This window comes from Hippocampus zosterae, chromosome 18, assembly GCF_025434085.1.
Source record: "Hippocampus zosterae strain Florida chromosome 18, ASM2543408v3, whole genome shotgun sequence".
NCBI lineage: Eukaryota > Metazoa > Chordata > Actinopteri > Syngnathiformes > Syngnathidae > Hippocampus > Hippocampus zosterae.
The window spans coordinates 13,579,744-13,595,155 of record NC_067468.1 but is presented as its reverse complement, the minus strand read 5'-3'; the positions used below and the strand labels follow the sequence as shown (position 1 = coordinate 13,595,155).

At 41.6% G+C, this 15,412-nt stretch overlaps 2 protein-coding genes and 1 long non-coding RNA gene across 5 annotated transcripts; all 3 read right to left on the bottom strand.

The window, feature by feature from the left end:
* Nucleotides 1-1,688: 1,688 nt before the first annotated feature.
* rx3 (retinal homeobox gene 3) lies at nucleotides 1,689-4,568 on the bottom strand. The gene is made up of 3 exons (XM_052050182.1): nucleotides 4,150-4,568; nucleotides 3,254-3,495; nucleotides 1,689-2,642 (listed from the first exon to the last, which is right to left on the bottom strand). Exons 1-3 carry the CDS (start codon nucleotides 4,451-4,453, stop codon nucleotides 2,223-2,225), a joined length of 966 nt encoding a protein of 321 aa, XP_051906142.1. The 5' UTR covers nucleotides 4,454-4,568; the 3' UTR covers nucleotides 1,689-2,222.
* A 1,908-nt stretch (nucleotides 4,569-6,476) lies between these two features.
* On the bottom strand, nucleotides 6,477-10,027 carry cplx4a (complexin 4a). Its single transcript, XM_052050199.1, has 3 exons — nucleotides 9,677-10,027; nucleotides 8,580-8,667; nucleotides 6,477-7,332 (listed from the first exon to the last, which is right to left on the bottom strand). The coding sequence occupies exons 1-3, from the start codon at nucleotides 9,838-9,840 to the stop codon at nucleotides 7,105-7,107; spliced, it is 480 nt and encodes a 159-aa protein (XP_051906159.1). The 5' UTR covers nucleotides 9,841-10,027; the 3' UTR covers nucleotides 6,477-7,104.
* A 773-nt stretch (nucleotides 10,028-10,800) lies between these two features.
* Nucleotides 10,801-14,862, bottom strand: LOC127590771 (uncharacterized). Of its 3 annotated transcripts, none has more exons than XR_007959761.1 (2): nucleotides 14,254-14,862; nucleotides 10,801-13,732 (listed from the first exon to the last, which is right to left on the bottom strand). It is a non-coding gene; the product is annotated as an uncharacterized LOC127590771 (long non-coding RNA). The 3 variants fall into 3 exon arrangements; XR_007959762.1 differs by having other exon boundaries at nucleotides 10,801-13,175; XR_007959763.1 differs by having other exon boundaries at nucleotides 10,801-12,728.
* Nucleotides 14,863-15,412: the final 550 nt, after the last annotated feature.

Sequence of the window (15,412 nt, the reverse complement as noted above, 5' to 3'; positions counted from 1 at the left end):
TCTTGTCATAGGTGACCTCGATGAAAGAACAAAGTCATAAAACACGAAATGCCAATCAAAACTAAGCAATGTTATATTTGTAAAGGCAAATGTCGACGTGCATCTCATAAGAGTGTGCTGGTGTACCTAATGATGTGATCTATGACAATGAGAGTACAAGGAATGTGATAGGTTGAACAGTAACTGATTTATTCCAGTGCGGGGGAAGGGGGCACAAAAAATCACTATGATCACCCAGGGTTATAATATAAAATAAAATAGAACAGTGGAGCGCGATAGCAAGACCATTGAAACTACTAAAATCAGGGACATCCTTACTTAAACAGACCACTCAATTCTCCCCATGAATAGAAATTATAAGCAATATGAGTTTGGTGCAGTTTCTCGTGTTTACTGAAAAAACACCAAAAACGGGGGAAAAAACTACTGGGGGCACTATACTGTATATGAATGCTTTCTCATCAGCTAAAAGCAACTCTCTCGTTTTCTCTCTTTCTCTCTCTCACACACACACACACTTAAACACACAGCATGTATAAACCAGTAGGGTACACATTGGTTGTCAGACAATGGCGAGCGCTAATTGCAACAAGTTGGTTGCACACACTTTCCCTCTTAATGCCAAAAGCAAAAGTTTCCTCTTGTGTCCTCAGTCGTCATTTGTTTCACGGCTGATTGGTGAACAAAGAGGCAACAAGCCACTTTCACCCCACGATTACGCTTCTAATCCCACCGATTGATGGGATAACGTTTAGGGGAGTTAATGAGGAGGTAACAAGTCATTCTCCGAGGGCACGGGAGGAAGTCCGCCAAGTTAAGCTGCTTTAAGTGTAAGAAAGACCCTCGGCGTTTACTTTGTGTTGATGGAAAACGCGTTTGCTGAAGGCCAATTCTTTTGGCCAAATGGAGTGCCGTGCTTTCGCCAGTCATGAACAACTTGTATGATGATTTGTATCCTTTTCATCTTCTTCCAATTGTTGCCTTTTGTTTTCATTATGATCGTGCGTGGCCGCTAGAGGACAACTCCCTGCTATCTTCTGTTTGAATACACAGGCTACTCATTGGGCAGCACGGCGGTCGAATAGCGCAGAGGTGATGGGGTTCGTGTGGGGACTCCAGCTTTCCTGTGTGGACTTTGCATGTTCTCGCCGTGCCTGTGTGGGTTTTCTCCGGGTATTCCGGTCCCACATTCCAAAAACATGCGCGGTACGTTGATGGAACGCTCTAAATTGTCCCTACGTGTCAGTGCAGATGGTTGTTGGTCTATGTGTGCCCTGCGATTGGCTGGCGACCAGTTCACGGTGTGTACCCATACCACCCACCCCCAAGTCAGCTGGGAAAGGCTCCAGCACACCCGCGACCCTCATGAAAAGCGAATGGATGGATATTACGAGGTAAGTTCATGTGTTACTGTTTTCACTATGAAATATCACTTACTTTATGAAACATCTGTGTGTGTGTGTGTGTTGCTCTTTCTTTGTGGCTTTTTTCCAACACTTACTCAATGTCGACTGAGACGCAAATACTGCACGTGATTAGCTTTTTCTTTTAGCCATCTTGCGATGGTTATTCCCATTTAAAAAAAAGGGGGGGGGGCACCCTGACCAAGGCGTTAAGAGGAGGAGGTTTGTTTTATTAGCAGTAGTTAACTTAGTGTTGCAGGTGTGTGACTATAAAAATTAAAAAAGAATCAGTTACAGTGGAGCCTTGAGATATGACTGACCTGACGTATGACCTATTTGCTTTGACTTGCGAGCAAAATTTTGTGGAACGAGCGCCGCTTGGTGCGAGTCGGCTCAACTCGTGTATAACGAGCAGCAATTCGTCAGAGAGCAGACAATTTTCACAAGTGACTTCAAGATGGTTATCGCCACTCCCAGCTGAAGTTTACTACTGTCAAACTAAACATAAAACAAAAGAGAATCACGTTTGTATTTAAAACAACCACATAACTTTGCCTCGAAGTCGGCCGGCTTCATTCCAACAGATTATGCTTAATGCTATAGATGTGTACCTTCTCCAAAAAAAAAAAAAATCTTTCCATGTAGAAGTGTAAAATAAATAGACAATGCTTGTTGCAATAGGTAAGAATGAAACGGAATGAAGCGAAATGTGAGCACGGTAGAAAGTTTTGCAAAGTTTTTGCCTGCCAAGTTGTTGCTCTCATAACGTCGGCCTTCCAATCCCATCCGTCTTCCCAAAGACGCAGCTGCCGCTTCCCCTCACCACGTCTTGCCAATAGATTGAATGTGTTCTTTGGCCTTCATCCTTAATGAGGCAATGCTGGATTTCCTCGGGTCTGGCGAGCACGGATAGGCCGACAGCGGTGGCGGCGGGCACATGGAGCCCATCCGAGGCAGGTGGGGGGTGCACCCCAGGGTGTGTGCGTTGAGGAAGGAGGGCGGCGCCGAGGGGGGAGGCGAGGCAGTGTAGGCGCCGCCGCCTCCTATGAAGCCCGGGAGTGACTGCAGAGTAGCCGAGGCCCCGATCGGCGAGGCCAACCAGGGTTCCAAAGAACCCGTGGCGGGACCGCAGCCAAAAGAAAGTAAGGAGGCGGGGGCGGTGGTCTCCGGGAGCTTGATGGAGTTCACTTCCAGCTTTTCCTGCCGACGCCACTTAGCCCGACGGTTCTGGAACCAAACCTGAGAGCCATCGCAGATAGTTCAATGCAACTGTATTCATCCTCCAAAAAGTTGCCAAAACATTCTGTGCACCCACACAATTAAAAAGAAAAAAAAACGTTTTATTATCAGGCAAAAAAATGTGTTGTACGTGCAGTTTTGCAAACCAAAATTATGATATAACTATTATTTATATACATTTTCCCCACGCAGTCCTGCCAGAATTTTCCTCAATAATATCGATTTATAATATATTTTTTTATATATATTTTCTTTCTTTCTTTTTTGTGTGTGTGTGTGTGTTTGGTCTGCAAACGTTTTTGAATACACACCAATAAATTTTGCTCAAAATACCTCCAGGATGTACGTGGTTAATCTTAAGCATATACGTTAATGTGAAGACACTCCCTCTCGTGTTTTCTCGCGATAATTAGGAAACAGCATACTTATAAATATGCAACTCTGTGTTTGTCTAACTCTCTGCCGGTGTTTGCATTTTCAAATGATCAGTTCTGCCACATTCCGAGAAAATGACAATGCCACCACTTTTTTTTTTTTACTTGATGTTGAAACCACACCGGCGCTTCTTTGATTTGATAAATGACTAAAATAAATCCAGCCGTTTCTCATACCTGCACTCGGACCTCGGGCAGGTTGACTTTGAGGGCCAGCTCCTCTCGGCTGTACACGTCCGGGTAGTGGGACTTCTCGAAGGCTCGCTCCAGTTCGTGCAGCTGGAAGGTGGTGAAGGTGGTCCGGTTGCGGCGGTGCTTCTTTTTCGGGTTCTCGTCGTCCGACAACTTGCAGCCTTCCCGCTCCGGCGAGTCCGGACAAGGCGCGTCGCCGACGCCTACGGCGCTCGGGCAGCACATGCCTGTAGCAAGAAATGCCCTTTCAAGTCATTATTATCCTTGGTGGATTTTCTACGCGGATCAAATCGTCCTAAAACGAGGGAAATTCAGTCATATAGGGTGCGTTAAAAAGCGAATCAAAATAATCACGGAACTATTACAAAATAAAACAAATAAGCCGAATTGCACCGAGTAAATTTACGAAAATTAAAAGGAAACGAAATTTTGTGCATAAAACGGTTTAATAAAACGAAGTCTAATACAAGACTAAAATGAACGCTGAGAGTATCACCGCAATTGAAGGAGTAAAAACGAAATGAAATTCACGTTTGTAAAATTACATTTAAAATAAACCCCCCAAAAAATCATCAAAAGCAATCAAACAGAATTAAGTAGTAAAATATATTTTTAAAAAATATTTTAACATATCAAAATTACTACATGAAAACTAAAATATTGATGCAACAAAAATGAAACGAACGAAATCAAAACCATGTCAATAGAACAACTGAAGTGATAAAATGAAACACAACATGGAATGATTGAAAATGGGAGAAAATAATTACATAAAATGCAAAGCATACTTTGGATAAGCCAAAATAACATCGAACCAACAACGCAAAAACAAAAAAAAAACCCCAACGACGTTCCGGCGAATCCAATTCGATCGAACGTACCGTCCAAACTTTCTGCGAAGTGACTTTTGTGACTTTGTCGAACTCGCCGCTGCTCCTGCACGTCTTTGCCTCCGACTTTGGCGGCCAGGCTGCAGGCGGTCGACCTGTGGAACAGGAGGTCCTCCTTGAAGCCCAGGATGGCCTCGATGCTGTGCACCCTGGCCGGGTTCCCCGGTAGCTGCTGCTGCTGCTGTTGGTGTTGGGCGAGGGCGCGAGCGGAGGGGGACTGCTGCAGTCGCTCGTCCATCATCATCATGGTCATCATCTTCTTCCTCCTCTGGGAAGGCGGTCCGATCAGCCACATGGGTCGGCGGGGGTTGGTGGGGGGGAACTAACAAAGATGTCATGATAGTTGCGTGGAGCAGCCTCCGCCTTTTAAACTAACGCCCACCGGCCCACCCACCCACCTGTTGCACTCTTCTGACGTCACAGAAAGGGGGACGTCCCGGATTCTGGGACGAGGGTTGGGGGGGGGGGGTGCAGCACGTGTAAAACCTACTTACATAAATCTTCAAACCATCTTTCTGCTCCTCCAGATGTCACGTTCATGTCAGTCTGAGAGCGAGGAAAGAAGGAAGATTAGGATTAAGGTACAACAAAATCATAATTACAAGATTTCTGGCCAGCATTGCTATCTTAATAGTTCGCTCAAATGGTTGCCAAACTGAATGGGGGTCTCATTAATTGAGTTAGGCGGGTGCGTGATTGGTATTTGTAGCCTGAAAACCACTGCCAAAAGCCAAAATGGCCAAAATGGCTTTGGCCCATCCAGTTCAACTACATCCGAGTTACTTGAGGAAATTCAATCAGACCTTTTGCCACCGTTTTGTAGCCTGTGCGGACAAATAAAGTTGGACAGACTGTTTTAGAGGGAGGCGGTAAGTGCGTGGACCCTCCCCCTGGGAATCATACAATAAGGACAATTTTTAAAGATAACCATTTAGGAGCAAACAAAGATTGACAGGAGTGTGCTAATCCCGCTTAAAGGGGGATTACATGATGTTGCTCAAAAGAGTTAAAACCCGCTAAAACTATTTAGCTTTTCCCTAATTGCACAAGGTGACCTCATCCTTTGTGGGCTTGCCATAGGACGAGGGGAGGGGGGGTGCTAATTAACACCACAGGGTCAATGTACAACTTCCTTTTTTTTTTTGTGCTTTGGTTCATTTACGGCTTGTTTTGCAGGGTCGCAGACATTTGGTGACACACGCGAGTGAACGCGGAAGGAAATATGACGACTGTAACAGTTTCTGGAACACTTTGGGTAAGCTTTTAAAATCTTTGTTTGTAAGGAGGCTATTACCGACGTTGCTTTATGCACTGCCACCGCCCCCCCCCCCCAAAAAAAAGAGCCTTCACCAAACCTTCAGCTTCAATTGTCCAAGAGATGAAGACTCAGCAAAGCCAACCTCGAATTGTTTTTTTTTTAGTGTTTCAACAATCAATTTATTAATTGGGTATTGTTGTCATGAAGTATATAATTTGGCCGCCTCATTTTACGCGCCTGGAGATCAAAAGTGTATCAAAATATGAGCATTTCATAAGCCTTTCTATGGAGCGCTTTGAGGAGTCACAGTTCACACTTTGAGCAAAAAAAATGTGAACACACACGGATGATGGCTGGATGGAGTGGGAGGGGCCGTCCGACAAGCTGCGCCCCGTGTGATCCTATTAGATGTTAATCTTCAGACTGCAAATCCGCAGCCGCTCAAACTTGGGATGCTGTGAAACACTGTTGAATGTATAAACCCCCTCGCCCCCCCCCCCAAAAAAAAACACACACACACCCGTGGCCCCGACTAGCTTCCCCCCCAGCCCAACTAACCCCTAATCGTCCCCTCGTTGACAAGTGTTTGGATAATGCCCAATTACATTAAAACCGTCCCTCCAAGCAGGTATTAATCGCTCTTATTTTGATCATCTTTAGTGGCCGCGCGTCTTGAATGCATTTCAAAATCCAATTAAGGATTTGAAATGTGATCCCGTCATGTTGAATCAAACATAAATGCAATCATGCGATAGTTTCGACTTCCCTTAATTGACTTATGCAAATCCCATGATTCGGTGAGAATCAAAATATCGCGGTGGGTGTGGGGGGGGGGGGGGCACATTTTCAATGTATCACAATACTTATTAGTCCGTATTTGTTAAAGCAACACTCTCAAAGCAGGAGCGTAAATAAAAAACAAACAAACCCAATCGGGGTCAAAAAGGTCATCTGACCCAACTTCCTGGGTTGTTTTGTACAACAACTTACAACTTACAACAACTGTCCGTCGAGAAGTCTCTCCAAAGAGAAATCAGAAAGCAGCCAACTCGCACAGAAATACTGCATCATACACGTCTTTATTCCATCCACACCTTCACGTCATTTTGTTGGACTCGCACGGTACAATCACGGTATTGTCGATATTTTATTTATACCATCTCAGTATATTTCCAAGTGGGTTGTTTTAGATGTGTTACAATCAAGGAAAAAATTAGCGTCCCCGCCTTCCCGATTCTTAAAATAAACATATATCGTACCATGCAAAGGTCTTTGGAGCACCACTAGCTTTGTTCTTCTCAAAACAAACAAACAAAAAACATCTTTGATGCAACGCGTGAATGGTCGGACAGGTAGCAGGATCAAGTTAACCACAAAAACAAATCCCACAAAATTGACTCTACTTTTTTGGTGAGGCTCTGGATTAAGGTGCAAATAACAGGAAATTTTTCGCAGTGGTCACACGGATCTGCTTGAGATCCAGGAAGTAGTGCGCTAGTTAATAAACGGATGGATAAAACAAATACAATAATTTTACTTATTTATCATTTTGTTGACAGTTCGCCTCGGCGGAAGTCGTCGCGCTACTTCCCGATTGGCTGCTTTCGATCGCTACAAGAAGAAATCCAACGGTGGCTTTTGCACAGCAGCTTCTCTCCCCCCGACCCCCCTCGCTTGAAGGTTTCCCCTCACATGACGGCGCACTTCTCCTCGGCTTTGGTCTTGAGCTCGGTGACTGTAGCCGACGCCTTCTCCTTCAGCTGGTCCATGTCCATGTTCTGTAAGTTCTGAATCTGGCCCATGAGGGAGTCCTTGCCCTCCTCCTCGGTGGCGTCCTCGTCCACCATCTTGAGCAGCTCCTCGGGCACGTCCACGTCGTCGCCGGCCATCTCGATCATGTTCTCGTCCTGCTCGCTCTGCGGCAAACAACGGTGAATTAAACGCTTGCGCTTAAGTTGGCATCCGTACGTATTGGCGTGATGATGCGAGATTTTCCGACATGCCCCGCCCTATTTCAATGATGACTCATCACGTTTGATGTTCATCTCTGAGAATAGCATATTGTCAATTAAAAGTATGACACTTGATGATATGATTGGATGCCACGTCATCCCAAATGCAAAAATGTTTTTGAGGACGTGAAAAGGCGTGCTGGATTTCAAAATAAAACACAGGCGGGGGGGGGGGGGGGTCATGTGACTTTAAGGTCCAATGATGGGGATTAGTCCCGGCCCGCGGTCTAAAGATAACGTCCACGAGTCGCACGAGACGCTAATTCCATAAGACGACTGACGACTTCCTGTTAGTCAGTGAAAGTATTTACCTCTTCATTTACTCCCCCCACCCTCGTCCCCCCCTGATTTCAATAATGAATCCATTGTATCCTCTTACTATTGTCGCCATGCCGCAAATGTATTTTGCTTTAAGTAAAGACACGGCGGCCTCTGTTGTCGCGCATACAATGTAAAGATCATTCGAGCGGAATAATTAGATTTATACATTGATGTGCTTTAAAAAAGCCACACAGCGACTATTGTTTTTTTTCTTTTTTTTTTTTTCCATCACGCAATAGCGGACAAGGTCGCACGCATGCATTAAAATCACACTTTTTAAATAGATTTCCCCTATTGTTGTGTGCATTAGAAGCTGTATTCAAATTATAAATGACATACATACCTTTTGTGCTCCCCCATGTTATATCATAACATAAATGTTCCTTATTCGTCCATTTTTTTTCTCTCTCTGTTTGGATATTACGCGGTAGGGGAAGTCCAATTACATGGGCTGATGCAATAGCGAGTGATCCTGGGATCTCTGCTCAGTGGACTTTTGCCTTTTACAAAAAGTCATCACCTTTCTCTTTTTAAGTATTGAGCAACAACATTTAGAAAACAACAAAACGTTTAAAAAAAATCTTTGATCAAGAACAATCTATGCCGAAATACATTAGATTCTAAACAACTATACGAAGCCAAATACTGCCTTCCAATTAATAGTCCGCATTTTGGGGGACATGAAAATCCGTCCTGGATTTCAAAATAAAGGTGCGCTTGATGAATTCCCTGTGCCAATCCACTTTTATCATTCAAAGACAACCTTTTAAACCAAAGGGCGGCCTTGTTTATTGTAATTGTAGTCTTAGGACGATGAGGAATTTGCTTACCTTAGGCAGCCTGTACTTTTCCCTGAGGCACACCCTCAACGTCGCCCTCTCGGCCTTCTTGTGCAAGAAATCCGCATCTCTCTCCATCCTGAAACGCATTCATTCATTCAATTATGGTCCAACCTGCAGGGAGTAGGCTTCATAACCAACAGGGGTGCCACCACATCCCATTCTACAGGTGCGCCATAATAGGAAGGAAGGAGCAGTTTTTTGTTTTTTGGGGTGGGGGTTTACCCAACAACGTCGTTAGATATGGTAGTGTATTGCATGCGTGTACGCGTGAGTAATTAATCACTGAAACAAATGGCTCCAATATTGTTTCAAATGTTAAAAGAAATAATTTAACAAACGTTTTTTTAAAAAAAAAAGAAGAAAAAAACACTTTCCTAACCATGAGAGGCTGATAAATCAATCCCCTTATGTAATTTGGGTTGACGGGATTTGCTTTATGCTGTGGGATACTACCTTGATGCCCAAACCACCGATCAAAAACAATAAAAAATATATATATATAATTTTTTTTGGGTCAATAATATGCCTATGTTAATAATATGCCTATTTTATAGATTGATTGAAGCGCAGCCCTAATTCACAACATGACGCTTGGACAAAGTAAATATTCACATCATATTAAAAAAAAATCCTCAATTTTGTGGGTAATAACATACATGAATTCATTAGATTTTGTGTGATTGTTTACCAAAAAAGTCTCTTCACTGAAAATGTCATGAAATGCATTGATCCACATGGAGCATTTAGAAACAAAGTAGCCTGGACGTTGTTTAAAAAAAAAATAATAATAAAATTACATCAACTGACTGAAATCAATTGAATCCATCCATTTTGTGATTGCTTACTCAAATTATAATGTGAAACGTCATCCAGAACTGGGGGGGGGGGGGGGGGGGGGGCTCAATGAATGAAAATCCAAAAATACGCAGCATGTCGCCTGGACAATGTTAATGTTTTCTACATAAAATATTTGACGCGTTAGATGTAACGACTTGCTTTAGGAGTGCAGTATTTACGCAAATCAATGTGAGATTGCGCTCGACAAGGTCAACCCGCGCTAATCCAAAATGGAGGCCCTCACTTACTTCTCCTCCACCAGTTGTTTCTGGTACTCCTCGTATTCCTCGCGCGTCATGCCCGCCGCCTTGGCCGGGTCCGAGGGGGTGGCCTCCTCCTCCTTGTCTCCTCCACCGCCCAGGCCCATTCCTGAAAGCGGGTTCCCGATCATGCTCTTGATTAAGAAAGCCATGGTGACTTGTCGCTTGTTCTGTTTTTTTTTTTTCTTTTTCTTTTTAGGTGGTGGAGGGCGAAGAACAAAGAAAATGGTTTGGATTGCGTTCAGTGCTCCGGTTCCGTTAGCTCCCCTGTAGCTGTCGAGCTAACCTGCTGCCTGTCTATGCAACCAAGGACGCACTGATGACCAGCAACAAACATACACAATCCCTCACACACGTACACACTCGGTTGTGTGCTTTTGCCATAATCTGGATTAAATCCTGCGCAGCGACACGCTGCTAAGAGACAGATGGCCTGTTTCCACATCTATTTTTAAATCAAACAGGGCATTCATTCCGCTTGCATATTTTTTTTTATTTTTATTGATTGTGCACCAAAAAGTATGTTTGTTTTTTTAAAACAGAATTCGAGTTGAAACCCGAGATTGTTGATTATTGAATTGGCGGAATACTATCAGCGTTACGGTAGCGAGCCAAGCGGGATTACGGGTCTCGTTTATCCCTGCTGGAGCCTTTCTCCATGTCGTGCTGTTGTTTGAGGGGGAGAGGATGATTGACAGATAGGAGAGAGAGGGAGGTAGCATTTGTGACTTCTCCATCATCATCATCATCTTTACACATTGAGAACGACAGAGGGCTTAACTACATTTTGGTCATTTGCCGTTTATGCTCTTTGATTTATTGGATTTGTGTAACTCTGCCACTTCAAAACTTTAAGAAAACAACGACCATGCATAGTAAGGCGTTTTTAGATGGAAAAAACGACCATGTATAGTAAGGCGTTTTTAGCCGAAAAAAACGACCATGTATAGTAAGGCGTTTTTAGCCGAAAAAAAACGGCCATGTATAGTAAGGCATTTTTAGCTGAAAAAAACGGCTAAAAACATGATCGTTTTTGTCGGCTAAAAATTTCGGCTAAAAACGCCTTACTATACTTGGTCTTTTTTTTTCGGCTAAAAACGCCTTACTATACATGGTCTTTTTTTTCGACTAAAAACGCCTTACTATACATGGTCTTTTTTTTCGGCTAAAAACGCCTTACTATACATGGTCGTTTTTTTTCGGCTAAAAACGCCTTACTGTACATGGTCGTTTTTTTCTGCTAAAAACGCCTTACTATACATGGTCGTTTTTTTCGGCTAAAAACGCCTTACTATACATGGTCTTTTTTTTCGGCTAAAAACGCCTTACTATACATGGTCGTTTTTTTCGGCTAAAAACGCCTTACTATACATGGTCGTTTTTTTTTCGGCTAAAAACGGCTTACTGTACATGGTCGTTTTTTTCTGCTAAAAACGCCTTACTATACATGGTCGTTTTTTTCGGCTAAAAACGCATTACTATACATGGTCTTTTTTTTCGACTAAAAACGCCTTACTATACATGGTCGTTTTTTTCGGCTAAAAACGCCTTACTATACATGGTCGTTTTTTTCGGCTAAAAACGCCTTACTGTACATGGTCGTTTTTTTCGGCTAAAAACGTTTTACTATACATGGTCGTTTTTGTCGGCTAAAAACGCCTTACTATACATGGTCGTTTTTGTCGGCTAAAAACGCCTTACTATACATGGTCGTTTTTTTCGGCTAAAAACGCCTTACTATACATGGTCCTTTTTTTCCGGCTAAAAACGCCTTACTATACATGGCCGTTTTTTTCAGCTAAAAATGTCTTACTATACATGGTCGTTTTTTTTGGCTAAAAACGCCTTACTATACATGGTCCTTTTTTTTCGGCTAAAAACGCCTTACTGTACATGGTCGTTTTTTTCGGCTAAAAACGCCTTACTATACATGGTCCTTTTTTTCGGCTAAAAACTCCTTACTATACATGGTCGTTTTTTTCGGCTAAAAACGCCTTACTATACATGGTCGTTTTTTTCGGTTAAAAACGTCTTACTGTACATGGTCGTTTTTTTCGGCTAAAAACGTTTTACTATACATGGTCCTTTTTTTTTCGGCTAAAAACGGCTTACTATACATGGTCGTTTTTTTCGGCTAAAAACGGCTTACTATACATGGTCGTTTTTTTCGGCTAAAAATGGCTTACTATACATGGTCTTTTTTTTCGGCTAAAAACGCCTTACTATACATGGTCCTTTTTTTCGGCTAAAAACGCCTTACTATACATGGTCCTTTTTTTCGGCTAAAAACTCCTTACTATACATGGTCGTTTTTTTCGGTTAAAAACGTCTTACTGTACATGGTCGTTTTTTTCGGCTAAAAACGTTTTACTATACATGGTCCTTTTTTTTCGGCTAAAAACGCCTTACTATACATGGTCGTTTTTTTCGGCTAAAAACTCCTTACTATACATGGTCGTTTTTTTCGGTTAAAAACGTCTTACTGTACATAGTCGTTTTTTTCGGCTAAAAACGTTTTACTATACATGGTCCTTTTTTTTCGGCTAAAAACGGCTTACTATACATGGTCGTTTTTTTCGGCTAAAAACGCATTACTATACATGGTCTTTTTTTTCGACTAAAAACGCCTTACTATACATGGTCGTTTTTTTCGGCTAAAAACGCCTTACTATACATGGTCGTTTTTTTCGGCTAAAAACGCCTTACTGTACATGGTCGTTTTTTTCGGCTAAAAACGTTTTACTATACATGGTCGTTTTTGTCGGCTAAAAACGCCTTACTATACATGGTCGTTTTTGTCGGCTAAAAACGCCTTACTATACATGGTCGTTTTTTTCGGCTAAAAACGCCTTACTATACATGGTCCTTTTTTTCCGGCTAAAAACGCCTTACTATACATGGCCGTTTTTTTCAGCTAAAAATGTCTTACTATACATGGTCGTTTTTTTTGGCTAAAAACGCCTTACTATACATGGTCCTTTTTTTTCGGCTAAAAACGCCTTACTATACATGGTCCTTTTTTTCGACTAAAAACGCCTTACTATACATGGTCGTTTTTTTCGGCTAAAAACGCCTTACTATACATGGTCGTTTTTTTCGGTTAAAAACGTCTTACTGTACATGGTCGTTTTTTTCGGCTAAAAACGTTTTACTATACATGGTCCTTTTTTTTTCGGCTAAAAACGGCTTACTATACATGGTCGTTTTTTTCGGCTAAAAACGGCTTACTATACATGGTCGTTTTTTTCGGCTAAAAATGGCTTACTATACATGGTCTTTTTTTTCGGCTAAAAACGCCTTACTATACATGGTCCTTTTTTTCGGCTAAAAACGCCTTACTATACATGGTCCTTTTTTTCGGCTAAAAACTCCTTACTATACATGGTCGTTTTTTTCGGTTAAAAACGTCTTACTGTACATGGTCGTTTTTTTCGGCTAAAAACGTTTTACTATACATGGTCCTTTTTTTTCGGCTAAAAACGCCTTACTATACATGGTCGTTTTTTTCGGCTAAAAACTCCTTACTATACATGGTCGTTTTTTTCGGTTAAAAACGTCTTACTGTACATAGTCGTTTTTTTCGGCTAAAAACGTTTTACTATACATGGTCCTTTTTTTTCGGCTAAAAACGGCTTACTATACATGGTCGTTTTTTTCGGCTAAAAACGCCTTACTATACATGGTCGTTTTTTTCGGTTAAAAACGTCTTACTGTACATGGTCGTTTTTTTCGGCTAAAAACGTTTTACTATACATGGTCGTTTTTTTCGGCTAAAAACGGCTTACTATACATGGTCGTTTTTTTCGGCTAAAAATGGCTTACTATACATGGTCTTTTTTTTCGGCTAAAAACGCCTTACTATACATGGTCCTTTTTTTCGGCTAAAAACGCCTTACTATACATGGTCCTTTTTTTCGGCTAAAAACTCCTTACTATACATGGTCGTTTTTTTCGGTTAAAAACGTCTTACTGTACATGGTCGTTTTTTTCGGCTAAAAACGTTTTACTATACATGGTCCTTTTTTTTCGGCTAAAAACGCCTTACTATACATGGTCGTTTTTTTCGGCTAAAAACTCCTTACTATACATGGTCGTTTTTTTCGGTTAAAAACGTCTTACTGTACATAGTCGTTTTTTTCGGCTAAAAACGTTTTACTATACATGGTCCTTTTTTTTCGGCTAAAAACGGCTTACTATACATGGTCGTTTTTTTCGGCTAAAAACGCATTACTATACATGGTCTTTTTTTTCGACTAAAAACGCCTTACTATACATGGTCGTTTTTTTCGGCTAAAAACGCCTTACTATACATGGTCGTTTTTTTCGGCTAAAAACGCCTTACTGTACATGGTCGTTTTTTTCGGCTAAAAACGTTTTACTATACATGGTCGTTTTTGTCGGCTAAAAACGCCTTACTATACATGGTCGTTTTTTTCGGCTAAAAACGCCTTACTATACATGGTCCTTTTTTTCCGGCTAAAAACGCCTTACTATACATGGCCGTTTTTTTCAGCTAAAAATGTCTTACTATACATGGTCGTTTTTTTTGGCTAAAAACGCCTTACTATACATGGTCCTTTTTTTTCGGCTAAAAACGCCTTACTATACATGGTCCTTTTTTTCGGCTAAAAACGCCTTACTATACATGGTCGTTTTTTTCGGCTAAAAACTCCTTACTATACATGGTCCTTTTTTTCGGCTAAAAACGCCTTACTATACATGGTCGTTTTTTTCGACTAAAAACGCCTTACTATACATGGTCGTTTTTTTCGGCTAAAAACGCCTTACTATACATGGTCGTTTTTTTCGGCTAAAAACGTTTTACTATACATGGTCCTTTTTTTTCGGCTAAAAACGCCTTACTATACATGGTCGTTTTTTTCGGCTAAAAACTCCTTACTATACATGGTCGTTTTTTTCGGTTAAAAACGTCTTACTGTACATAGTCGTTTTTTTCGGCTAAAAACGTTTTACTATACATGGTCCTTTTTTTTCGGCTAAAAACGGCTTACTATACATGGTCGTTTTTTTCGGCTAAAAACGCCTTACTATACATGGTCGTTTTTTTCAGCTAAAAATTTCATCCAAAAACGCCTTACTATACATGGCCGTTTTTTTCGGCTAAAAACGCCTTACTATACATGGTCGTTTTTTTCGGTTAAAAACGTCTTACTGTACATGGTCGTTTTTGTCGGCTAAAAACGCCTTACTATACATGGTCCTTTTTTTTCGGCTAAAAACGGCTTACTATACATGGTCGTTTTTTTTCGGCTAAAAACGCCTTACTATATATACATTGTTTTTTTCGGCTGAAGTGAGGCGTTTTGGGCAAACTGGAGAACGGTATTAAAAATAAATGAAAGGTGCAGGAACACTAGGCTTTTTGAGCATATTGTTCCAGTGGAGCGCCACTCAAAAAAGCAAAACACCAAAACAGGCACAGTCAGATTTTCATTTCACAGTGCCACTTCATTACAACTTTAATAATAACCTTCTAAATATCTTGGTGTCAAGAAGTTTCACATTTCTGTTTGTGTGTATTTATTCTTCATTAAACCTCACAATGGTGGAGCAGCCCCGTGGTCGACTGGTTAGTGCGTTGGACTCCGAGTGTGGAGGTGCAGAGTTCGATCCTGGTTCCGGCTTTCCTGTATGGAGTTTGCATGTTCTCCCCTCCGAAAAACATGCATGGCAGGTTCACGGAACACTCACTTGTCCCTCGGT